At 45.8% G+C, this 26,788-nt stretch overlaps 1 protein-coding gene and 1 long non-coding RNA gene across 4 annotated transcripts; both read right to left on the reverse strand.

Annotated features, from left to right (window-relative positions):
- Nucleotides 1–275: 275 nt before the first annotated feature.
- Nucleotides 276–4,224, reverse strand: LOC136529475 (uncharacterized). 3 transcript variants are annotated; one of them, XR_010777332.1, is made up of 4 exons: nucleotides 3,914–4,224; nucleotides 3,631–3,750; nucleotides 3,285–3,340; nucleotides 276–537 (listed from the first exon to the last, which is right to left on the reverse strand). It is a non-coding gene; the product is annotated as an uncharacterized lncRNA (long non-coding RNA). The 3 variants fall into 3 exon arrangements; XR_010777331.1 differs by having other exon boundaries at nucleotides 278–537; nucleotides 3,917–4,222; XR_010777333.1 differs by lacking the exon at nucleotides 276–537 and adding an exon at nucleotides 545–1,351 and having other exon boundaries at nucleotides 3,917–4,224.
- A 6,599-nt stretch (nucleotides 4,225–10,823) lies between these two features.
- Nucleotides 10,824–13,288, reverse strand: LOC136525203 (uncharacterized). Its single transcript, XM_066518194.1, has 3 exons — nucleotides 13,197–13,288; nucleotides 11,807–13,101; nucleotides 10,824–11,064 (listed from the first exon to the last, which is right to left on the reverse strand). Exons 2-3 carry the CDS (start codon nucleotides 13,093–13,095, stop codon nucleotides 11,043–11,045), a joined length of 1,311 nt encoding a protein of 436 aa, XP_066374291.1. The 5' UTR covers nucleotides 13,096–13,101; nucleotides 13,197–13,288; the 3' UTR covers nucleotides 10,824–11,042.
- Nucleotides 13,289–26,788: the final 13,500 nt, after the last annotated feature.

Raw genomic sequence — 26,788 nt, forward strand, 5'->3', positions numbered from 1 at the left:
ACACATCCATCCGCACATATCACATCCATCATAATATATATCACATATATAATAATAAGTGCTCAAGTCCATCCAAATAAATCCACAAGCTGACATATATATGCATATACGTGGCAAACCAACCACTAGCTGACATATAGCACTGTAAATTGTATTTTTGATATATTAGTGCTCACGAAAAAAGAATACATGCGATAAACATATAAGATACATATGCAAGAGACCAGGTCCACTTAATTCGAAAGGGTAATAAATGGTAGCAAAATGTACCAATAACAACATGATCACCCCATGAGTCCAATGGCTGATTAGATACACACATGACTTGAAGCTCAAACGAAATAAAATGTTTTGAAAAACCAGTTACAACCAGTAGACTGAACTAGCTACATTATATATTGCCAATTCTACACTTGAAATGATCCTAGAATAAAATCGCACATACAAAAGAAACCATACTTGATGCGCCACAAAGAGACAATGGATCCATTAATCGATAGCCATATATAGGGCCCAACATCACTCAGTAATCAATACCTGAAAAAGTTTGATCGCACAAAATAAGCTTAGATAAACGTTACATGAGGAGAAACAAAAAGTTTCAGGTACTCTACATGGAAACTTCAAATAAAATAATAGGATTCTAAGGATGGGCAATTGATGACCAGCAGCATGAAGTTATAATCTGAAAAAGTTCTACAAAAATGGAGTCAATTGGATATTATGATTAGTAGTTTGGGAGAGTTTTCTAGTTATGTCAATTAGCAATTTCTAATGCATCTGCAGAAATTTGATTATTCTTTAAAGCCAAACAATCAGTTAAACGTGTCTGTGCAAAATCACGATCTTAACAAAATAAAGTAAAATCACAATGGACAAAAAATTGTCCCTAAGTTAAACTTTCAGCTTTTTATGCAAAAAATTCAAGGTAAATCTGATAATTTTTGTGGAGTTCAGTACCATGGATGCTTCAGCAGAACTGCGAAAGTTTAACATGGTTGGGACGTTGGGTGTCAACAGTAACTCAGTTTTCTGTTGTTAATCATATTTGTGTGATAACTAGTTTGATGCTTTGATGTTCTATAAAACCAAGGAAAGGTTTGTGATCTTTGTTTTCTCAATAAACATGAGCAGCGTTAATTAGGATAGGTTCTTCTGCATCAAACGTGGGTGAATAACAGAAGTACATGGTTAGAAAGGATGCATGGTACCTTATAGTTGAATGTGTAATCTTAATGTTCTATATGTTGTGACGCCGACTGCAAATCGCAGGAGGTCAGGTTTGGTACAACCGTGCAATTGCCAAACTATTGCCCTTCTTTTCAACAATAAATTGCTTATCACTCTGAACCTTTAATATGCAAAACAAATGATAAGGTGGGTAGCTAGTGAATGATCAGCTGAAAGTGGCACTGAAAGAAGGAAGGCCTTATGACTTTCCTGTACAATCAGCAGGTGAGCCGCGATTTATTGGACTACTGCCAGCACAACCGTCAATTGAAATGGCAAATTAGAAAGTTAGAAAACAAACATTCAGATATTGGATAGATGGAAAGGAGGTAAATGTAAGGAAACAAAGAAAAACAGAAACAACAACAACAACAACAACAAAGCCTTTAAGTCCCAAACAAGTTGGGGTAGGCTAGAGTTGAAACCCATCACAAGCAATCAAGGTTCAGGCACGTGAATAGCTGTCTTCCAAGCACTCCTATCTAAGGCTAAGTCTTTGGGTATATTCCATCCTTTCAAGTCTCCTTTTATTGCCTCTACCCAAGTCAACTTCGGTCTTCCTCTGCCTCTCTTCACGTTACTGTCCTGGCTTAGGATTCCGCTACGCACCGGTGCATCTGGAGGTCTCCGTTGCACATGTCCAAACCATCTCAACCGGTGTTGGACAAGCTTTTCTTCAATTGGCGCTACCCCTAATCTCTCACGTATATCATCATTCCGAACTCGATCCTTTCTTATATGACCGCAAATCCAACGCAACATACGCATTTCCGCGACACTTAGCTGTTGAACATGTCGTCTTTTCGTAGGCCAACATTCTGCACCATACAACATAGCAGGTCTAATCGCCGTCCTATAAAACTTGCCTTTTAGCTTCTGTGGTACCCTTTTGTCGCATAGGACACCAGACGCTTGCCGCCACTTCATCCACCCTGCTTTGATTCTATGGCTAACATCTTCATCAATATCCCCGTCCCTCTGTAGCATTGATCCTAAATATCGAAAGGTATCCTTCCTAGGCACTACTTGACCTTCCAAACTAACATCTTCCTCCTCCCGAGTAGTAGTGCCGAAATCACATCTCATATACTCAGTTTTAGTTCTACTGAGTCTAAAACCTTTGGACTCCAAAGTCTCCCGCCATAACTCCAGTTTCTGGTTCACTCCTGTCCGGCTTTCATCAACTAGCACTACATCGTCCGCGAAAAGCATACACCAAGGAATGTCCCCTTGTATGTCCCTTGTGACCTCGTCCATCACTAAAGCAAACAAATAAGGGCTCAAAGCTGACCCTTGATGTAGTCCTATCCTAATCGGGAAGTCATCCGTGTCTCCATCACTTGTTCGAACTCTAGTCACAACATTGTTGTACATGTCCTTAATGAGCCCGACGTACTTCGTTGGGACTTTATGTTTGTCCAAAGCCCACCACATAACATTCCTTGGTATTTTATCATAAGCCTTCTCCAAGTCAATAAAAACCATGTGTAGGTCCTTCTTCTTCTCCCTATACCGCTCCATAACTTGTCTTACTAAGAAAATGGCTTCCATGGTTGACCTTCTGGGCATGAAACCAAATTGGTTCATAGAGACCCGCGTTATTGCTCTCAAGCGATGCTCGATAATGATTTTGTTTGCAGACCCTATACGTCACTATTCTGGCATCATAATCTAGAAGTATGGGTTAAGTGTAGAAAAATACTGAACCTAGACTTACGTACAGGATTGACATCCCTGCAAGATAGGTGGCTTTTCCCTATTTTTTGCATGGTACAACTGGAACTGACACTAACATGTACTCAGTTCCAGTATATACACGAAGGCAATGCCATGAAAATGTAAAGTAATACTTAGAGCAATCAGATTTCAGAGTCAATTAGCCCAGCTGAATGCATCAAGCATATACATAGGAAGGGCATACCCTGAATTAATAAACAGGTAATAGTGCAATAGTATATAAACGTCGAATAGGCACATGGGTACGTGCTTTGAAGAAAAAATAGTACACTGCAAAAGAGATTGTGTAGCAAAAAAAAAAAAGAATGGATTTGTACCTTCATCTTAGCATCGTGATTGGGGAACGTCGCTTGAGCAGACCTGATTAATGGATCTGTAGAAAAATCATGATGAGATAAACGGATAAGGACAATAACATGGATGCTTGTTATCTCTGCATTATTAATTCTGTGCGGCCACACGAAGGTCAGCAAAGACCTGTAGAAACACATCTGTGACCAACTCAGGATCCCTCCAGCACTGGTCATAACGAAATGCATCAAAATAGATATGCATGACAATAGTAAGGATCATTCAGCAGGATTACTACTGAACTCCATTCGTGATGATAGGTAAGACAACAGGGCATAGATGCATAATTTGGAAATACATAGGAGCCCTGACCTGACTTTGCATAGATGTCGTGCGATAAAAAATAGGGTCTCCATCGGTAAGACAGGCCTATAATGTTGATCTGAATCCATTCATATTTGATCATTCCCAATCCGCTTCAACGTTCGAATCCTGGAAAGTAGGTGCGGATTAGCAACCAATCCGTCCATACTTCATATAAGCTGAAGCAAAACAAATACTAATCGGACGTAGTTCATATAAGTTGAAGCAAAACAAACGGTGCCGGCGACGCTGGTTCACCGTGAACAGAGCGGGTGTGGGGACAGGGCAGTACCACCTGCGAGCGACGCAGAGGCATGGGCGGGGCCGGGTTTGAGGCCGGCATCGCATCTCACGGCCGCAGCTGCCGCTATTGTGGTCGTCGTGGCTGCGGCGATTGGAGGCGAGGAAGCAGAAGGAGACGGCGTGCTTCAGACGCAGATCGGGTAGGGGTCGCTGACCTCGACTCGTCGGCTGGGGAAGACGAAGGTAGCGATGGGGTGGCGCTCTGCGGCGCGCGGCGCGCGGCGCGGGGAAGGGCGGCGGCGCGCGGCGTCGGCGGCGGCCCGGTGGCTGGCGGGCGCGGGGGCGGCCGCGGGCGCGGCGCACGGGGAGGGGAGGGCGGCGCGCGGCGCGGGGGCGGGCCAGCGTTGGCGGGCGGCGGCGCGGGGGCTGTCTGTCTGTGGCTTGACTGTCCGGCCGAATTCGGTTAAGTGTCCCCACCTGCCCCTTTGTCGAGCGCCGGATCAGAAGGCACTCGGCAGAGAGACAATTTTGTCGAGTGCACAGATCTAGCATTCGGCAAAGATTTTTTTTTAAATGTCTTTGTCAAGTGTTCCTGTGGAGGCACTCGGTAAAGAGGAAATTTTTTTTAAAAAATCAGAATCCTCTTTGTCGAGTGCCTTGTTTTTGGCACTCGGCAAAGACCCCAAGTTTTTTTATTTTTTTTGTATTTTGCCTCCAAATTTTTTGTGCAGCCCTTTTAAAGTAACATGAACTCCTAATTAGAATTTTAGGATTTTTTGTGGCTTTTTGATATATTTAGTTACTTTATTTTGTTTACTTGAATTTTTTCGAAAAATATAAATTTGAGCTGCACGTAGTACGAATAATGGAATTTAATGATTCAAAAAATGATAGTCATGTTACTGAGTGTAGTGTGAGGCCGTATCCAGGAACGGACCCGAAATTTCGGACATCTTGTTCACAAAACATGACCACGAACTTGCGTGCGCAGTGTTTTTAAGTTCTATAAAAAACAAACGAAGTCCGAAAATCATAAAACTTATTGAGATGTCGTGATATCGTATGTGGAGGCTATGATAAAAATTTGAGAAGGTTTGGTGTACGTTGTCACGTACGATGCATAGACATCTCCACATGTGATATCAGATATTACATGTAGAGATGTCCTGGTTTGTAAGCATCGTACATGACAACGTGCACGAAATCTTCTGAAATTTTTATCATAGCCTCCACATATGATATCACGTCATCTCAACAAGTTTCATGATTTTTGGACTTCGTTTGCTTTTTATAGAATTTAAAAACACTTCACACGCAATTTCGCGGACATGTTTCGTGAACAAGATATCCAAAATTTTGGATCCGTTCCTGGATACGGCCTCTCACAACACTCACTAACATGACTATCAATTTTTAAATCATTAAACTCCATTATTCGTACCACGTGCAGTTCAAATTTCTAATTTTCGGAAAAATTCAAGTAAACGAAATAAAGTAACTAAATATAACAAAAAGCCACAAAAAATCCCCAAATTGTAACTAGGAGTTCCTGGTGCTTTGAAAGGGCTGGACAAAAAAATTGGAGGCCAAAAACAAAAAAACAAAAAAAACTTTGCCGAGTGCCGGCGTATGGCACTCGGCAAAGGGTGTCTTTGCCGAGTGCCAAACATCAGCCACTCGGCAAAGAGTGTTTTAATTTTTTTAAAAAAAATTACTCTTTGCCGAGTGCATCCACCGGAACACTCGGCAAAGAAATTATAAAAAAAATTAAATCTTTGCCGAGTGCCGTGCCAGGGGCACTCGGCAAAGTAATTTTTTTTTAAAAAAAATTTCTTCGCCGAGCGCCAGATCTGAGACGCTCGGCAAAGAATTTTTTTTTAAAAAAAAATTAAATCTTTGCCGAGTGCCAGATCTGGCGCACTCGGCAAAGAATTTTTTTTTAAAAAAAACAAATCTTTGCCGAGTGCCTAACAGCAGGCGCTCGGCAAAGAAGGCCGTGATCGAACGCTGTTTTGCGGGCAGCCTATGCCGAGTGTAGAAATTTTGCCGAGAGTCTGGCACTCGGCAAAGAAGTCCTTTGCCGAGTGTCCGTGTTTGCCGAGTGCCCGGCACTCGGCAAAGAACTCTTTGCCGAGTGCAATTCTTTGCCGAGTGCAGCACTCGGCAAAGAAGGTCTTTGCCGAATGCCCGATTTTTAACACTCGGCAAAGAATTTTGCACTCGGCAAAGTTTCAGCACTACTTTGCATCAAACACCTAACAAGCGATCGATCTGCATGAGGCCTTTAATATTATGTGGGATGCCTAAAGTTTCAGCAATATTTTGCGCTAACAACCTGACAATGACCATTGATATCCACCTCCTCCTCTGTAGATCATACTTAAATTGTTGTACTAATTAGCTTGCCTACCTACATAGTGTCACCAGGCTTTTACTATTACTACCACCATAAATCCATGAAACCTCTATTCTTAGTCAAAGTGCCGATCATCTCACATACAAAATGATACATTCTTGCTTTACACTGACCCCTTTTATTTTCTTCTATTAAAATCACAAGTTTGGCTTTGTGCTGTATGACAATGATGTGTATGACAGGTGATTTGTGGCAAACAGCTTATGTTTTCTACTTTGTATTTCGGTTAATTTACTGCATGAAACGATTTGTCATTAGTTTCCTTAATCATGTTACCTCTTTTCCATCTGGAGTCCTAACACTTACATGCAATTGAAGTGATATTTTAGAATATAATTTACCAAAGCCATAAAAGAGTGCAAAGTTGCATGATGTTATATTCCATATGAAAATGTCCACAATAACTCTTTGATGGCTTCCCGCTGCTTCATACTTCACTGTGATTTTTATGAATTTATTTACATATTTGGTTGCTGCAACCATCACATGTTGTTTAGCCTATGAAACATTTTATCACAGAATGATTTTTTCGCTGCACCTGAAATAGGTACAAAATAAATCTAGCGTGCTACGTGGTGATGGTATCCCATATGTATATACATAAATAAATGTCTTAACCATCGTTTGGCCATGCGTGTGTGCTATTCTTTTGCCTCATAGGAAGGCAAGGCACACGCTGTCTACTTCATGGTCTGCAAATAGAGACCACTCCAAAAAAAAAAAAAGATTCGTTCTGTTTTCCTTTTGTCTGTTAGTCTGACCTATTCTAAATCTATCCTTTACATGAATGTTCTTTTTTTTTCTAACTATCACACTTCCCATTTGAATTCATGGTTGTCCTGCCGGTAGTCTCAATTTCTAATTACTCACCGAGTATAGAGCAACAAGGTTATATGGGGTGCCCTCCCTTTGTTACTTTTGCCTGTTCATCATCAGTATGCACCTCATTATTTATTTATGCAGATTTAGGTTCCACAGCGATTGGCAGTAGATCGTAGAAAAAATTGAGCAATGATATGGCAATATGAACGCTATACAAAGGGTGATATATTCTCCATGTCCATTTCGTGTTTCTTGCTCATTATGGTCAACATATTCATGTGTTGGCCTTTGCATGGCAACTGGCCAGTTCTGCAAAATATGGAACTGCATTCAGCAGCCTAATCCATCACCCTGCTCAATTTGCTTAGTTTTGGTAAATATAATCTTCATTTAGTGTGCTATGTCACATCATCGTGCAATTTTGTTGTTCAACCAACAGGCCCTGTTCGCTTCTCTTATAATCCGTCTTTTTCAGCTTGTTTTTTCAGTCGAAACAGTGTTTTTCTCTCACAACAAATCAGCCGAAACAGTGTTTCAGCTTGTTTTTTCAGCGAAGCGAACGGGGCCACGTAGCATTTGCCAGTAATAATTGTTTGCTCACGCTCAATACATCCTGGGCCACATTCCTTGCCGTGCTGTGCAGGAACCTAACACTTCACTTTTCACTCATTTATCTATACGTGACCTGAGAATATATTATTGTTTTGCGCACTTAAATCTGCTCTTTTTTCTTTACATAACAGGACTTTGCGTGATGGTGGCTGACCATGCCTTCAATATGTGTTCACATCTACTGTGTTCCCTCGGCTCATGCACCAAGATTGTTTCGCTTTTGATTTGTAAATCGTTGGCATCAGGCCGAGGCACAAGCTAAGCAATGAGCTAACAGATTATTTAGTTCTGTTTTCCTTAATACACAATTATATTCTTCATCAAACGATTTCAGCTTTTCAAGACTACTTGCTCCTCTTATATTTGTGCCGAAACGTTGAGTTTTGTATATTCTCTAACTTTCATTATTTCTCCGGTATATTTGTGTTTACATAGAATATACATTTAACATGAACCTTTTAATCTCTTTTCATCCTAATCGAGAACTAATGTACATAAGCATGTACTGATATACTACTCTTGCTCATGCCCGTGCAACCAAACAAGGATGACTAAAGTTTAGTCATTGGTTTTAGTAGCTAAATTTTAGACATGGAAAACCAAACAGGACCTTAGTTTGGTTAAACTACAGCTTGCTCGGCTGCAAATCCAAAATGTAAGTCGTTAAAAGCACCTAGGCGTGGTTAATAAGGTCACACCTTAACATACATATGGTACTACAATAACCAACAGTTCTAATAATTATAGAAAAGTAAATTTCACTGGCGGTCAAACTTGTCCATGGTTCTCATCTGCTAGGTTCTGGAATTTACAAATTGCACATTTAGGTTTCTAAACTTGTCCAAGTTTCCAATTTATCCCGATCTCTGTACGTTTAAGTTGTGCATCCAGAACTTGTCTCGAGTTCTTTTTCCGGTCCCGAGTAGCAGCTACTGTATATACCACACGCAAATACAATCTCCTCAAGGAAAAGAAAAAGAAAAACACTACATATGGAATAAATAAAAGTTGTTAGACAGAGGAAGTTTTTATTTATATTTATACCTCATGCATATTGGCAGGCAAATAAAAAATATCCATGGGGATGCTTGCATGCATATGTGCTTTGTTTTCCAGAAAAAACACATAGGAAGCTCAAGGTTTGGCAAGAGCTGCTTCAGGGCTACAAGAAAGCCAGCAAGGCAACCGTGTTAACCAGAAAGTGGTGTGACCGTTAACAAGTCGCGGGGGCAGACTATCCCTAACGTCAGGGTATACTTGCTGGAACCAGTGTTCTCGCACGATCAATTGTATATGGCGCTATCAAGAGCTACGGTAAGATCGAACATTAGAATCCTAGCCGTGCTGGCTGCTGAGAAGGACGTGAACAAGGGAAAAGAGAAAGGAAAAGGGAATGGGAAGAAGAAAGCGACAAATGATATATTCACAAAGAATATTCTATATAAAGAGATTCTAACTCTATAAAAGAGGTAATGCATCGCACGTCCATACATATTTTTTTAGATATCAAATGGTACTTTAACTTTAAAAATTAACAAACAACTTATATGCAGGATACTTCTAACTACAGCTTCAGCCATCTGCATGCTTCAGCTGCAAGAAGTCAGACGCCGCATCTTGGACTAGAAAATCTTCTGGATCATCATTGATTGGTGACCAACTGCAGCTTGGTATTCGTGCAAAGCACGTTCTCTTAGTTGAACTATTTAGATATTAGATTCTTAATTGTAGAATAGATTATAAAACATGTATTGTGAAACACAAATTTGTTATGATTATCTTTTCGTAGCACTTATTCCTAAAGAAGTGCAAGCTTATCTTTCGCGTATCGTAGGCATGACGTGATGCGACAATTGAAGTTGATGTTTTAGTTTTGCATTCAAATTTAGAGTTATATTTTAACTATTTATCTTTCATGAAGACTTATGTAATATTGATTGGAACATTATGATTGCGGTATCTATTTTAGATAATAGTATAACACACGCTCATACATATATTATCGTGGTATTATGTGTTTCCGTTACAACACATGAGTATTTACCTAGTATATGAAAAGTATAGTAACCAGTAATGCTTTTCTAACACATGATGGCATGTAAAAGCACAAAGGGCATTAGTACCGCAATAATGAGAAAATGAAAACTTTGATTCTGCAGAAGGAAGGAAACCAATCTGCACCTGGTTTCTAGCCATTTGTACGATAAACTAAACTGGTGAAGGGACATTTAGCTCTATGATCTAACTAAATAGCTAAGCTGTTTACTTATCGGTTAATGCAAATGCAGATCGAGGAACTCAAAAAGTTTGGGAAAGTAGATTATTGCAGGACTCTTGCAGTAGAGAAGTGCAGCTGTCTCATGACGAAGATCGGTCGCGGCAGTGAACGCAGGTGAGAACTCGTTGCCATCTCCTGCAACGCCAGGGCCGCGGTCCATGTCTTTGCGCCGCTCTCCTCCAGTACCGCGGCCAGCTCAGGCGGCAGAATCGAGCCCCTCGACTTCGCGCCACGGCCGCGGCCGAGCGGGGGAGGCGCGGCCCTCATCTTCGCAGCGCTCTCTAGCGCTCGTGGCAAGTAGCGGCGGTGGCTCGGCTTCGGCGGGGGAGCGGGCGGCAAACGGTGGCGTCGCTTCGGCGGGGGCGGGGGTGGCGCCCGGCAGCGTGGCCTGGGCCGGGGCTGGGACAGGGGCAGCGCTCGGCGGGGACGGGAGCGGCGGCGGCAGCCGAGGCGTGGCGCGGGTCTGCGGGAGGAGGAGCTTCGGACGTCAGGATCAGTCAACGCCCTGAAGGTTCGGAGGTTTCGGGTCCGCAACGAAAATGAATGGAGACCCGAATCGACCCGTAATCGGACGGTCCACATCGCTCCGTCGCTCAATCCAACGGTGTATGGGTTAGCGGGCGATGTGGACATATCCACCGTCCGAACCTTGGCTCCGGATTAGAGTTATATAGAGATATTGTTACTTGGAGATCAAATTTAACGTGGAAACAGGCAAGTTCAAGGACAAGTGACACCTCCGCACAATGACACAATTTAATGATTTTGCTTCGATGATGACACTACAGACTATTTTTAACGAACCAACGGAACACACCACAAACCTGATATCTTAGTGGTCCAGACAATACATAAAAATAGTCAATGAGATCCTTCCTATGCCACATGAAATAGGTCCTTCAATTTTGTCAGACAAACACAAGAGAAGCCTTTCATGTGGAACCACCGGACATAACAGAAGAAAGCAAAATGGTTAGGAAGGGCGACATGTCTACGAAGTACGATGAGTCGGCAGCATTGGCACGAACACGTGATGCATGCAGAATCGACTCAATCCATATTCTTCCTCTTCCTGCAATACATAAATACTATGACAAAAATGGTCTAGATGGATGATGCTCAAATTAAACCTGCTTCAGTTAGCAAGAGAAGGCTAGCTACCATGTAAAGATGATTTGTAAAGTAGTAGTGCTATATTTACAAGAAACAATTGCCAAGAACAGACAGTGGAGGTAATAATTAGTATACTTCACTTCCATAATAATAATTTCCAACATATGAAATAAGGTAATAACAACTCTTATTAAAGTAGATGTTCTATAGTTACAGGAAACTATTGCCAAGAACATATACTTCGCTTCCATACTAATAATTTTCAACATATAGTTATGAAAGAAGGTAATGACAACTCATCATTCATAAGCCTAATGAATATATTTCACTTAAACTTGAAAGCTAATGTTTAGACCTCTTTGGAATGCGGGATTCCTATATGACTAATGTGAAATTCCTACGTTCCAAAAGGGGCCTTAGTAGACTGCAGGCCATATTGCTTTTTTTGTTACAAAAAAATACTGGTCTTCCAGTAAGTGAAAAGCCAGCGGGATGGGACCCTTCGGAATGCAGGAATCTAATAGGTTTAGTTTCACTAGAAAAATACATTATTCATGAAAAAGAAATCACATATTCCAAACAAGGCCTAAACTGATGAACAGATGTATATATAAAAGACACCTGAAGTAACAATATATCCAATCTAGGAAATACATATTAACAAGGTGATATAGATAAAACCAGCAGCAATATAATATTACCTTGAGAGATGGAGGAACTTGGGGAACTCGCAGGTGAGGAAGGGCAGGGGACAATATGACTTTTCTTCGGCCAAGTCAGCATCCTCAGTTCCATGGTCCTCTCTCCCCTTGATATACTGACGAAATGACTCCACTCTCTTGGTTTTCATGTCAATGGTGACCACCCACATCTTCTTCATCAGGTACTTGGACTCGCCGATGATAAGGAAGTGAACTACATGTGGCCTGTCGATGTTCACTTGAGGAAACATGAGAATGTCGTGTGGGAGGACCTCAGGAGAGTTGGCAGACCAGAGCTCCTCGGAGGTGACTGTGTAGTCCTCTTCCCACACCTTGTCCTTTACCGAGAGGGTGTGGCAGGTGATGGTGAAGCCAGCATCTTCTTTGAGTGGCCCATACCAAATGCAATCATCACGGTCGACTTTGATGAACTTGAGACGACTGTCGGCGTCGATGGCGGACACACTACGGTACATCCAGCAGGACCCAACGATGCGAAGGTCAGTTGGAGGGGATTCCAAAGGGAGGCGGACCAAGGTGAGGGTAGGGGTGGACTCATGGAAGTCACCGAAGAGGATGCCATTGTAGTAGTCTATCCAGCACAGCCAGTTGCCGACAGGAATGACGGTGTAGGTCTGCCAGCGGAAATCCTTGGTGCTATCACGGCTGACAATTGGTGTGCGGACAGACTTCCATTTGCAATCAGATGATCGCAGCCAAAAGATGTCAGCATGGACCTCAGAGCGGTTACGCCCGCTAACCAAAAGTTTTGCTTCTGCTACCACAAACTTCTCGCCTTCGCACAAGAGGCCCATGCATGCGACGGACATCACACGCTTCTCAGGAAGAGGAAGAGTAGGACGATGGCGAGATTGGCGACCATCGCAGCGGGTATGAACATCCAAGATGGGCAAGGTACAATGGGGGAGTAGTTTGATTGAGCAAGGGTCGGAGGCGCTGAAGATGAACAAGTCCTGCACGGGAAGTTCTCCATCGACGCTGATCTTACCGACACGAAAAAGGGCGAGATGCTGGTGGGTCGACAGGATGGAAAGCAGCTGTCTCCGGGGATCCCCACCAAATCCCGGCAGCTGCGCGTACAGGCGGGAGATCTCCGGGGGCTCCGCAAGCTTGAAGGCGAACCTGAAGGGGGCGTTCCACGAGGTGGCGCCGGACGTTCTGATGGGGGCCTTGCTCTCGTCCGGGAAGGACTCATCGTCGTCCCTGCGGGAGACGAAGCGCTCCAGCATCATCCACTTGGGTGGGATGTTATTAGCGGCGGCGGACATGGCGACCTTGAGACAGATTCGGAAATATAACTAGGGGAATCACTTCACTGTGAGGACACTGTGAGGATGAATCGGAAGATCGGCAAGATGAAGTGCCTTACCCACGGAAGTAAGCCGCTGCCGGCCGTCAAGAAGAGAGGAGGCGGAGGCAGCAGGAAAGGCGTGCGGCAGCGGGGCGATCCGGCGGCTTCAGGGTTTGGAGAGACCGAAACAGATGTAAATAGGTAGGTGTAAATAGGTAGGAGTAATATAGGTACGTGTTTAGATTAATTAATAAAGAGTAAATAAACTACGTTTTTAATTCTTTCCACGTGAGAATCGTGAATTTTAAATTGCATCTTGGGTCAGCTGCCCAACATAAATGTTGTTTTATTATATTTGTTTTGCCCTGTTTGCTTAGTTTATAAGTCATACTTTTTCAGTCAATAAACAATATTTTTCTATCACAACAAATTAGCCAACAGTACTTTTAGTCATGGTTTATCAGCCAAGCGAACAGGGCAGAGCCTTTTAGCTGTGTGCCATTATAAAAGATCCAAATGACCTATGTACCATTAAAATTTTAAAAAGTTCATCGGTACCCTTGTCCAAAGTTTTTTTACCCCTTGCCACTTCCGTCAATTTTATCTGTAACGGCGGTTAACGTCCAACAGAAAAGACGTTTTTGCCCTCAGTTATAAAATGCATAAAAAGTTTCATCATTTCCTCTGGTGCCACTGTACCTTTCTGTGATTCAAAAACATCACTTTTTTCTCTATACCATTATGAAAAAATCATGTGTGTGCACGTGAAATTTTTTAATAATTATAATAAATTTGAAATGCATCCAGAACATTCAACAATTGTGACGATCAAAATAAGTATTTAAGTTAATACATTCAGACATAAAAAGAGGTCCAAATTTATCTTGACGTGCATAGACAGCTTGATTAAAAAATCAAGTTTGCACACAAAATATGGTCACATTGATCTCATTACTAGTTTAAACATTGTTTGGTCATGTAGACCTAAAATACTACAAAAACATGCCATAGAGATGCAAACTCATCAAAGATTAAGTTTTTTCTTGCTTCTAGTTCCCATGGCCGAACTAAAAGGAGAACTAGGGACCTTGCTGCGGGTTGACATGACTGGACTAGCCTTGTTTGGAGTCAATTTTTTCGGAATGTCCCTCTTCTTCTTGTGCTGCTGCTGACTTGCGCTCTTGTCAGCTGTGATCTGCTCACTTGATCCAGAAGGGTACGTAATCGCCAAAGGATCTAGCTGATTCGATCCTGTTCCAGATCCTCTGAAAAAAGAAGACATGAGTAAAAAACAGTTAACCTATTAAAATGGTGAAAAGACAATTACAGAAAATTAGCTTACCTCACTAAGGGGTCACTAGCCTCAGCAGTTCCAGCCCGCGCCTGCAGCCTCCCCAGCAGCGCCTGAAGGCTCCCCGTGCGGGGCCCCGCGGCCTCCCCGCACGAGGCCCCGCGGCCTCTACGGCGCCTGCCCGCCCCACTTGCGAGAGCCCGGCGCTCGCCCGCAAACCGGCCACGAGCGCCCCGCCCCCGCCCGTGCGAAGGCGCGCCCAGACCCTCCCTTGCGTGCACGAGACATAGGGGACGCGCCGCCCTCCTTCCTCCGCGCGAGATGCAGCGGCCGCCTGCTCCTCCACGCCCACCCGCCTCCTCCCTCAGAGCCTCTTTAGGGTTTGTCTTAAGGTGGAGAGAGAACTCGAGAACGAAGCAGAGAAAGAGTGGGGAATGACTAGAGAGAGTGATGGGCAATAGAGTAATTTCAGGTCTAGTTAGGAGCCAGCTCTATTAGAATCAAACGGTAAGGTGATGGAAGTGGCACCTAGGGAAAGAAAATTTCATGCATGGGTACTGAGAAACTTTTCAAAATTTCAATGGTACATAAGTCATTTCAATGGTACTGAGAAACTTTTATAATGACACATAGGTAAAAGGCTCAAACAGATTTAGGGTTTCGAATTGCTGGCCAATGCGCTTTGGGCCATTTGGGCTTTTAGGGCGCGTTTTATTTCTGGCCTGAGGTCTGGCTGAGCCGTTTTTTTAAGGACAGCTTTTAAGAAAGCATAGTAGTATTTTTTTCCTAAAAAAAGAGAAAGCAGAGTAACCCGTGCTCATACTAATTAGAATAACTCTTATCTAGCGCGATACGGAGTCCGATTATAAAATAGACACCAGTTCTTAAGGTGGTCTGGATATTTAGGAATCCTAATCCAAATAGATTCCTCGGTCCCAAGTAAACTAAATAGGAATCATATATAACCCAAATAAAGAAGCTTGCACATAAAAAACCCAAATAAAGAAGATGTTATTAATATTCTTCGGCCTATTTATTTGGGCATGGTAGGATCGGCGTGCTACAACAATGTATTGAAGTCGAATTGCTTAATATCACGTGAAGAAGTAAATGATCTATTATTGGCTGGGCATTGGATTTGGAAGATTCCAGGTCCTGGTACATCACGTATCACTTATTTTGCTTGACGGCTGATCGTGTTCATACATACGTGATTAAAAGGAAACAAGCGGGCAACAGAAAATCAACTAGCGCCAGCAGCGCTTGTGTGGACTAGAGTCCGTCAAGAACACGTAGTTAGATAGGTCCAGGGTCCATGAAGGAAGTTTGAAAAGCAAAATACAATTTGGACTTGCGTACGGCTTTGAGCTAGCACGTAGTACGTATTAAATGCTACGTGCTACGTGCTACGTAGTGAGATTGTGCATATGTTGCAATGTCCTAAAGCTTTTAAGATATGAAATCTATATTTACATTTATATCTATATAATAATGTTAAATAATATTGAAGAGTAAATATTTCTTTATTTTCTTTCATTTCTCACTTAGACCTCACTCACTTCAACTCAGTTTCGCTTTGAGTATGGAGCCGAACTTTTGCTGACACCACCCACTATGGTCTGGCTGTCTGAGCCTATTCGTGTTGCGACACGTGCAAGATATTTGTAGCTTACTTTACACATTTCTTAGACTCATAACAAGAGTGCACACAATAACAACATATTCAAGATGAGGCAATCTCCTCCTAATTTCCCATGCATGATTAGTTTTTTATCGCTCTAACATTTGTTACGAACCTTGAAATTATTTGATCTCAGTCAAGGCACAACTAAATCCAACAAAAAATAGCTACCCTATTATTATTGATAGAGTTAAATGCACCCGCGGCCCTCGAACTTGTAAGCGTGTGCCACTTAGATCTATGAACTTTGAAAATACATTTCTAGGTCCTTAATAAACTTGTTAGGTGATGCACCGCAGGCCCATGTCAGCAATGTGGACACCTTTTTTTATTGTTGATGTTGCATGCTAGCTTGACATGTATTTTTTCATCTAAACCCTCGCTTTCATTTTTCTCAAAAAAATAGACCCTTTTCTACTCTCTCATCCCCACGGCAGTGGCATGTCGATGCACACCAGCAGCTGCCGAGCCGTCTCGCCGGCCTCTACGTCCTCCAGCATACACGCCGCATCAACGAGGCCACATGCCGCACGGGCGCACTATGAGAGACGCAGCCAGCGGAGCTGAACACCGTACCACTGCGACTGCGCCGTCGAGGGCGCATGCCTTGACAATACTGACTCTAGATCGTTAACTGGTGCTAATGAGGCCAGACGGCAGTGGAAGAGGCTAGTAGCTAGGAGGAAGGAGTCGCGCCACGACCACACACCGTATCCTCGTGAGCTCCATCGCTCTCGGCGCCACTGCTAGTGGCCGCATGCATGCATGCCGCGGAGCGCGGCGTGACTCGAGTGAACCCCGGCGGCCTGGCGGTGTATGTGCCGGCCAGCCGGGCGGGCGGCCGGGCGCCTGCAGTGTGCAGTGCAGTGTGCAGTGCAGGCACAGAGAGTACCGTATGCGTTGCGTGCCGCAGCAAGCTAAGCAGCCAGACGGGAACGACGTTCTCGCGGCCCGGCCCTTCTCATTCTCGTCCCCTGGTTTTGTTTTGCCGACGATTATGGCCATGTTGCTTGTATTATGAATCGTACTATTTCAGCGAACGAATAATGTTTTTCTCTTATAATAAATTAGTGAACAATACTTTCAGCCATAGCTTTTCAGCAAAACGAACAGAGCCTACTGGTAAGTACGTTGCAGTTCCAACTTCCAACCTACAGCGACGGAGGCGGCGGTGGGGCTTGACGGGCTCTAGCCCCCCCCCCCCCCCCCCCCCCCCCACACACCGACCCTGGGCACGTGGAGCCCCCCTAAACCCTCTCTTGAAATTTTATGCATAAATGTATTAGGTAGAAGGGGCTAAGATTAAGAGAAGATAAAAAAACCTCTATTCTTTTGTTCAGCCCCTCCTAAATTTTTTTCTGGCTTCGTCCCTGCCAACCTGGAACTAGAAGGATTGACTGCATGCAGGCGTTCCCGCACATGGAGCGGCTCGTCGTCAAGGCCGACGCAGTGGTGGTGGTGTTTAGTCCGGCTGGCTACGTCTCTAGGCCGTCAGCGGCATTTGGAGCGGCTCCGTGTGCTGCCCACGACGGTGGCGATGCTGCCAACCACACGCGGTGTGTATGACTGGTGGACGTAGGGGCCGGCGAGAGGGTGCGGCCGTTGCCGGCGTGTGGGCACCTGTTCCCCGCGGAGCGCACAGACATGGCACTGCCGTGGGAGATGAGAGAGAGGAGGTAGGGTCTATTTTTTACGAGAAAAATAAAAACGAGGGGCTAAATGAAAAAATACATAACACGTTAGCATGTCACGTCAGCAAAAAGTGTCAACATGGCTGATATGAGCCTGTGGTGCATCGCCTAATAAGTTTAGATACTCAGAAATACATTTTCAAAGTTTATGAACTTATCTGGCACACGCTTACAAGTTCGAGGGCCATCGGTGCTTACAAGTTCAAGTTCGGCTGCCGTACAGTGCTCTTGTCTCTAAAACAGGCAGCAGTCGCCGTTTGGGCTAGCTTCAAGTCCAGCCGAATACGATTGTTTTTTAGCCCGCCGGCTCTCAAAGCCCCCAAATGGGTGGCTTCCAGGAAACAAAAGAGAGGCCCGTTTCGTACCGACCCGACTGGTTTAAACGCTCACACGCAAGATTGAGTTACCTCTCGATTCCTGTGTCTCTCGTCCACCGCCCCCTTTCTTCTCCGTGGCTCCCTTCGTCCTCGTGATGCGCCTCGTGGTGGTGACGCGGCATGAGCGCGACGACCAGCCGGTGAGGTCGGCGTCGAGGGCGTATGTGTCGCGACCACAGCTGAGCTCCGTGCGCGCGCATGTGCGGCCACCACTGCCGCCGCCGCTTAGGCTGCATCGAGCCAGCCGCGTGCACGTGGTGCCCCCATCGCCGTGCCTAGCCGGCATCCAGAACGGCGAGCTTCCGCTCCTGCTCCTCCTTGGTCCAAACGTAGGTCACGCACACCAGTGCCGACGTAGGCCGCTTCTACGCCGTGGGGCGACGCACCAGATAGAGGGGGGCATGGGAGGCTCGCTGCGGCAGAAGCACCTAATCTAATACCTCTCAAGAGATACTCGTCTTCTATTAGACACTAAATACTCAAGGGAGAACATCAAATTACGCGGTCCCATCGGGCATATCTCAAGGGAGAACCCGAAAATCCATATTTTTCCATCAGGATCACAAATGAGAGAATAAAGCTTACATCATTCTTAACTATTTCTTACATCACTTTTAATACAATATCAGAGTATAATATTTATTGTTATAACAGCGGAATGTAATCATATTATCAGAATTATGAATAATTTAATTGAACAACGAAATATAAACATGTGAACAGAGTTACAGCGGAATCAAACATCTATTTATGACATGATGAAATATTGATATATAAACTACGACAACAGATTATAAAACTTCTATTTAATAAAACATTTGATGAGAGTTATAAATAAAAACTATGATAGCAGCGTAAAGGAAATCCTCTCTGAGCCCACCAGGAGAAATCCACACACAAGGTCAGCTCTAGCCTCCACCTGTCACCTGCAACAGGGGAAAATAAAATCCTAAGTACTCAATTGTACTCAGCAAGACTTATCCAACAGAAGAAAAGAAAAGACTCTAAAGATATGCGAGGCTATCTAGTTTGTGGGTTTATTGCATCTGTAGGAGCATTACTAAAAGTGCGTCATTATATTTTATTTTTATTAGCAGTGCATTAGTTCATTAACTAACCATTCTATGTAAGCGTCTGTGCTACTTTCGAGCATGTGGTAAGCAATCAGATTTTCTTTTATCATCTTTAATCTTCTAGTTCTTACTACGATGCTAGAGTTTGGACAAGCCGTACCGGATCGCCCAGCGATTCGCGAATCAATGCCTCCAGCTGGGTACCCTAAAAACATAAGCCCCGCTTATACCCCAGGCACAAGCAGGACCAATCCACTACCCTCTTGTCACGGGATCCAGGTCCCTGTCTAAACTGGGACTCCAAGCCTCTGCCCCTGAGTCCCGGACTCAGTGCGGTACAAGGACCTACTACCCAAAAACCACCCTGACAGTCGGTCCAAAAAGAGCTAGAACCCATAACAAGAGAGGAGCAAGTCTTTCCTACGCCCATACCTAAGTATGTGTTCAGGATAATAAGTCTGTGACTTGCCTATCGTCTAATGCAACGACCGGTCCTTAACCGACACAGACAGAGAAAACAGTGTAACCAAGCTATCCCGTTGACCGCAGGACACAACCTCTAACACCCCAATACCCAAACAATATCCCTACCTGGTCACCATTTATCGTTTCCACTATTTATATTTTTCAAGTGATAATAATACAATAATAAATTTTCTATCTCTCGCGAGTGACAGACAATCACTCGACTTCTATCGAAGTCCTGTAGCATAGCACTCTACACGATCCTGTCATACTAGTAAGACTTATATATATATATATATATATATATATATATATATATATATATATATATATATATATATATATATATATATATATATATATATATATATATCGTGGGGCTTGCCTGGGTAAAATATAATCAGAAGTTAGCTTTCCATCATGGCGACACGATCTCTAAAAGTATCATTTCTCCAGCAAATCCCGATGACTCCACGATCCATCGACGTCCCTATTATGATATGCACTATGATGCAATGTAAAGACATAATTAATCAACTGCAACTGTGACTCGTAAAATACGATTTACGTCTTTCAAGTTAACGAGCTAGTTCTAACGACGACCGTAATTAGGCTACGTATCCATGTTGTCGAATAAGACGTTATTCCCCAACAATTGTTTTAGCCATACAATTCCAAGGTGTTTCTTTATTCCATTCTATTGATTTAATCATTATTTGAAATAGGGCATCATTATCTATCTAGCAAACTAATTATTCTGGAGCTACAAAAATTATAGTGAGCAGCTAATAATATTAGTAATTTACTGTAAAAAATTTAGAGTTAATACTATCATCGATTTATCACGGAAATTCCTACAAGTTCACATTTTAATAATATTAAACACTTCAAAATAATTAGAGAACCCTGGAAACATTTTAAAACTAGATGAACCAAATACCCTAATAGATAGATCATGATTTTAGGAACTTAACAAAATTAGTTTCTTAATTTTTGGACAACTACACAAATTTATATTGATTTTACAAGTTCATTTCCGAGACTAATTTAACAATTACTAAAAGGGCCAGCGGCTTGGCTCAGCCCGTAGGCCCACGCGCGGCCTGCTGGCCAGACGTGGCCCAGCGGCGTGGAACGGCGCGGACGACCCACGTGGATGCGTGGCCCAGGAGTGGGGGCGGGGCGCGAGTGGCCCAGCAAGCCGGCCCACGCGGACGCGCGGGAGTAGGCCGGCCCAGGAGGGAAAACCCAAGGCGCGCCATCCATTTTGCAAAAAGGACCCCAGCTTTTTAACAAATAAACCTATGATCTAGCTCACTATTCAAATGAGTCATATGTTTTTCACCTAGCACCCTATATTTGTTTATATTTACAAACCACGGTCCCTGAGTGACTCCAGAGCAGAGCAGCGTACCCGATCACGGCCGGTCGACACTGGTTCTGGCTAGGGAGGGGGGCTCGCCAGTGACGCGGGGTGAGCGACGAGGCACACGGGCCCCCACGTGGATACAACATGGCTGTGGAGAGCGACCCGAGGGGCTAGGGCACCCGACGGTGGGCAGGGCGCGACTGCCCGCATTAGCATGGTTCACTAGCGGTGGCAGGAAGCAATGGGGTCTCACCTAGGTACTACTTGAGGCGCTGGTTCGGTCGGATACACTGTGAGGAGAGCTGCCCGCGTGTGCCGGCGTGGTGGTGGCGGCGAACCGGAGCAGCGCCACCATTCCTGGCGATACAAAGCTCCGTCGGAGAGCCTGTTGCAGCAGAAGTGGCAAGGTAACAAGGTGGCTCCGGGACGAGGTAAAAATAAGGAGATGGACATGGAGAACATGCCCATGGTGGAGCCAAGCTTCGGCGCCGATGGCAACCATGACGATGGCGAGGCCACGCACGGTAGCACTAGTGGAGGTATATCGTCGAGGCTTCATCCGAAGGCTAGCTAAGGACCTAGTGCAGTCATGGATGCGAGCAATTGAAGGGGGATGAATTGAGTGTGGCCAATTTGGATAAGGGAGAGCACGAGGGCAGCAATGGTGGACTGGTGCTCTGCTCGACTGTGGCATTAGCAGGGGAAAGCGGTGATGGTGACGACTGCTTGTCGGCGATGAGCGAGACCAAGAGGTGATGGAGGGATAGTGGCATGGCTGCGGCCTCGCTGCGCTGGAGGTGGCACATGGCGGCCCGATGCGGACGATGGCGGGGAAGGCCATAGCCTACAGTGCGAGGGCATGGTGGCTGGTGAGGCGACTCGGGTGCACTATGGAGCTGCGAAGGAGCAGGGAGGGCAGTGTTGTGTGCTTGCGCGTGCTTGCGGTGTGCCTTGGTGGCGGCGGGGGCACCGGCGCGCCAGCACGGGAGGAGCGGTGCTGAGAGCTGCGGTTCAGTGCGGGGCCGAGGGCGCGCGCGCATGCGGTCGCCAGGCGCTGTGGGTGCTCGCCATGGCAGGTGTTGGCACGACAGTGAAAGCAGAAGCAAGACAGAGGCAGAGACTGGGAGAGTGGGTGAGCACGGCGAGAGCAGCAGCTCGACGTCCTCAAAATGCAGAGGGCAGGGCCGGCAGTAGCACGGACGGCACATGGCCAGGCGCTGGACAACAGTAGTATGGACGAGACGACTCAACTTGGCGGGACGCGAAGACATACCATAGCGCTACGACCAAGACAATAGTGCGATGGCACAACGAAGGCAGACTGTGGTTGAGCGACAGTGGTGGCACACGTTCAGAAAGCCTGATGAGTGGTAAGCGCTGCATGCACGCATGTGTGTGGTGAGGCCTCGACGCATGCATCACACTAAAAGCTTCACGTGAGCCACTATGCTTTGTATGGCGGACGACATGTCAATCGCCAGCGGTCGCTACTCGACATGCTGATGATGCTAATATAATAATAGTGAAGGCAGGGGCAATGCGGCCAGACACAAATAAATCAAATGACTGATTCAGAGCAGGGGGAAGGCACCAACGTCGCACCGGCTTGGCAGATGGGACGAGTGGCCAGGGGCACTCTCGTTTTCATTTCTATTTCATTCATATTAATTTTAAAACTAACAAACATCACATTGACACTCGAACAAGCATACCCACATATTCACGATGTTCATATCTTGCTGATGATATGATGTTTCCTATTTATATTTTTGTATTATTTTAACTTCCAAAAATTCATTTTCTAAAACAACTTTATGCATGTACAAGCGTAACTAAAGCTCTAAGGTTTTATTATTTAGCAAATTTTACTTTCAACATTTTTTGTTTATAAAAATTGTTTTTCATGCTTAATCAAATAAACAAGACATTCGCTATTTATTTGCTATCAGGCATTTTTAAGCACTAGTCCATACATCACACTAACTTGTAGAAACAAAACATCTAGCAACTAATTAACCTGTTGTTCATTATAATTCACCAAAAGTGACACTTTTAAATATAAGTTAAATTTTAAATCCAAGAAAATCGATCCGGTAAATTTTTCTTAGGCCCAAATCTCGGTGCTAAACGAGCTTGTAACACCAGAGGTGTTGCACTCGCGATGTGCTACGCCAAGGATGTCATCCTCTCTCGTTGTTTGGTGCCACTTCATCGGTGTGTTGGAGCTAGGAAGAAATGGGGATGGTGCCCTGCCTCATCCTCCACATCCGAGTCCCATCCCGTGTCTAGGCGAGCTTCTAGAATGGTAGCCACCCCAAAACCGCACACTCCACCTCACCATGCCCCCCCCCCCGAACGTAGCCTGTGTCGTCGGTCACCTGCCCCCTGCGCCTCTGCAAGGCTTCTCCTATCGGGTTCATAAACCCGGGGTCCCCAATGGACCCGCTTCCCTACAAAACTTGGCCCAATAGGCTATGTAGTGACAGCAAGCGCCTGGACCGGCCTAGATACATAATGATAGGCTAAGACAGCAATTCGGTCCACGACCAGAAGGCATGGCTGAGGTGGGACCGCAGTCCGACTGTGACCCCCTTTCTTCGATCGAGGATACGCTGGACCTCTACTCGCTGCTCTTTCTCGACCGACACGGTCAGGAATGACTGGTAACGACTGACCGGGGACGCTCGCTCGATGTGGGCTAGGGAGCAGGCGGAGCAGATAAGGTAAGGCATTCAAGTCAACCACAATACCGAGGACTTAACCCTGCCATGCCCAGCGCACTTGTAGGATGGTGCCATCGGGGAATGTCAGGCGAACACGGTAGAGCCTGCCAGACACGTTAGAGCATAAATAGTATTGTGGTCGCCATCGTTTGTCGTACCAGGCAAACATGGTAGAGCCTGCCAGATGTGTCAGAACATAAACAGTATTATGGGTGCCGATGGCCATCCCGTACCCGATGGCGTAGGCAACAAGACTAGGCAGCGCACATATACACACACTCTCTCTCTTTCTTTTTCTACGACTTGTAAGGCCATCCCTTTTAGCTATAAAAGGGTATGAGCTCTCTCCTAAAAGACCCCCCTCGAAGACTGGACGACTCGACAACTCAACAGCTCTAAAACTCAACAGCTACACAGTCTACACTCTCTCAACAGCTGATAAGCTCAGACACACAGAGCATACGCTTCAATACTTAGCGCACGTTTGAGCATCCACCACTCTTGGCCACTCGGTTCAGAGTCCAACCGGGCCTCTAACACCCCTTCTCATTCCTTACTTGTTTGTAACCCCACAACAAACTTTGAGCACCTAGGCTCAGGAATAAAGTCACCAACCGACTAAAACTGGATGTAGGGCACGTTGCCTGAACCAGTATAAATCCTGTGTCATCGCATGCCAGGCCACATCCGATCACAACGCACGACAAAACTACAAATATTTACTTGTCAGCCACATTTCGCACTGATAGTTGGTGCCGTCCATGGGGAGGACGCCGTGCGTTCACGCTTTTGGTCATCGGATGGCCCACCTTTCCACCATCTTCGGCATGGTGGGCTCGAGCGATACGATTCGCTTTGGCTCACTAGAGTTTCCCACGCTCCCACTTGCTGGGATGTGGGCTCCTCCCATCTTCGTGCCATTATAGACCTTCCTCTTTAGGAGTCTAGACTTTGTTGCTGACCAGCTCGACGTACTCTGCCTCCGCGAGGAGGTGCTTGTCCCAGCGCCCACTGGAGGATGAGCACCCTCCATCAGCCCTGGGCCACTCAACAACCTCAATATCGAGACATTCACGCTTCGTCTCGAGCCATGTTGGGCTCAAACCCCATGATGAGTGATGTACATTTTGTTCCTTACTCATTATTTAACACATTCTGCCAACTCTCCAGAGGGACCCAGTTGTCCCCACCATGACTGCCATGCGACCGGTTCCCCTACGACTTCACGTCCCCTGTGGACACATGCATGCGGGGACTTCAAAGGATGCTGATGCCACCCTCTCTCATGTCTGAGTTCATGGGGATGTTGGGCTACATTCCTGCCTCCTTCCATGACCTCATCGATGACAAGGTCGAAAGCGATGGCTCCAGCATCGGCGACGTCATGGCACTTGGCCACCCTCTATCCTAGGAGTGCGCTATGGCAGATACCCTAGGACAGCCACTAGAGGTAGTGGATTCTCTGCATACTCACACCCCTCTAGACCCCCATGCATAGGCCCTGGCGCATGCGCAGCAGCATGGTGAGGAGTTATGGCAAAGGCGGCAGAGCCATCTGTCGCCTGCGCCGAAGCGCCTGGCGCATCATGTTGTGCCAGATGCACATAACCTAGTGAGCAGTGCTCGGGGCAGTGCCCATTAGGTCTAGTGTAACATACTGGATGGAGGGGACGACCCCCCTCAGTTTGCTTAGGCTAACCAGAACATCGTTGCTGTAGCGATGCTTCTACGCGGCCTCCCCGAGCCTACCAACCCCTAGGCACAGGCAATCCATCGGAACCTTCGAGCGCTGGTGGAGACTGCCACCATTTAGCAGGCGGAGAGCTCCGCATTGCGACACCAGCCTGTGGCCTCTTGCCCAACAAGGGGACTGGGGCCGCACCAGTCGAATCGCTCTGTCCACTCACCACAGTAGTTGTCGGGTGTGGAATAGGGAGCCGTGGCTGCACCACAGCTGGACTTGATGCCCGCTCCACACCGACCACATGTGCATGAACGCCTTAGGCCGAATCATGACGCTTGCAGCGTCATCAACAATCGACACCATGCCCAACAAGATGATGACGCCCATCAAATGGCGACGAGAGCAGGCGGCGTGGGCCCTAGCCTAACCATCGAGGAGTGGGGGGACATGCACCCCAAGCATGGTGGCTGACCAAACGACTGGAGCCCTAGCCCGGATGGCCTAGGGCCATGGGCCTTTGGTTGTCGCATCCAGAAAGCGCTGTTCCCACAGCGCTTCTAACCTCCCACCAACATCGCCAGGTACACCGAGGAGACGAACCCCGATATATGGCTCAAAGACTTTTGGCTCACCTGCTGAGCTAGAGGAGTGGATGATGACTTCTTCATCATCCAGTACCTCCCCATCTACGTGGGGGAGCATGTTTGGGCATGGCTCGAATTCCTTCCACCCGACAACATCCGTGACTGGGAAAATCTCAAGGGGGTCTTCGTCAGAAATTTCTAGGGGACGTATATTCGTCCTGGGAATTCCTGGGACCTCAAGAGCTGCTAGTAGGAGCCCAACGAGTCCCTACAGGATTACATCTGTAGGTTCTCAAAGTAGTGCAACTCCCTTCTTGATGTTGTTGACATGGACGTCGTCAGCGCGTTCCTCTCTAGGACAACATGCAAGTCCTTGATCCACAAGCTCAGCTGTGTGAAGCCCCGTACCACCCATGACCTGCTCAACATCACCATGAACCATGCCTCTAATGAGGAGGTAGTTGGGGCGGTCTTCAGCGGCGATCATGACAGGGGCAAGGCCAAGCGCGAGGACCAAGACGAGTGCCCCTTCACACAAAAGGGCAAGAAGAACAAGAAGGATCAGCGCCGACCGACCAACCTAGCTTTGGTTGCTACAGACTGAGCGAGCAAGCAACCCCTGCAGGGCTAGCCCGACTACTTCGATGAGCTCATGGAGAGTCCATGCACCAACCATGCCTATCCCGTCAAACACCTCTACAAGGACTGCGAGCTCCTCAAATGCTTCCTACA

Source organism: Miscanthus floridulus, chromosome 19, assembly GCF_019320115.1.
Source record: "Miscanthus floridulus cultivar M001 chromosome 19, ASM1932011v1, whole genome shotgun sequence".
In the NCBI taxonomy this organism is placed as follows: Eukaryota; Viridiplantae; Streptophyta; class Magnoliopsida; order Poales; family Poaceae; genus Miscanthus; species Miscanthus floridulus.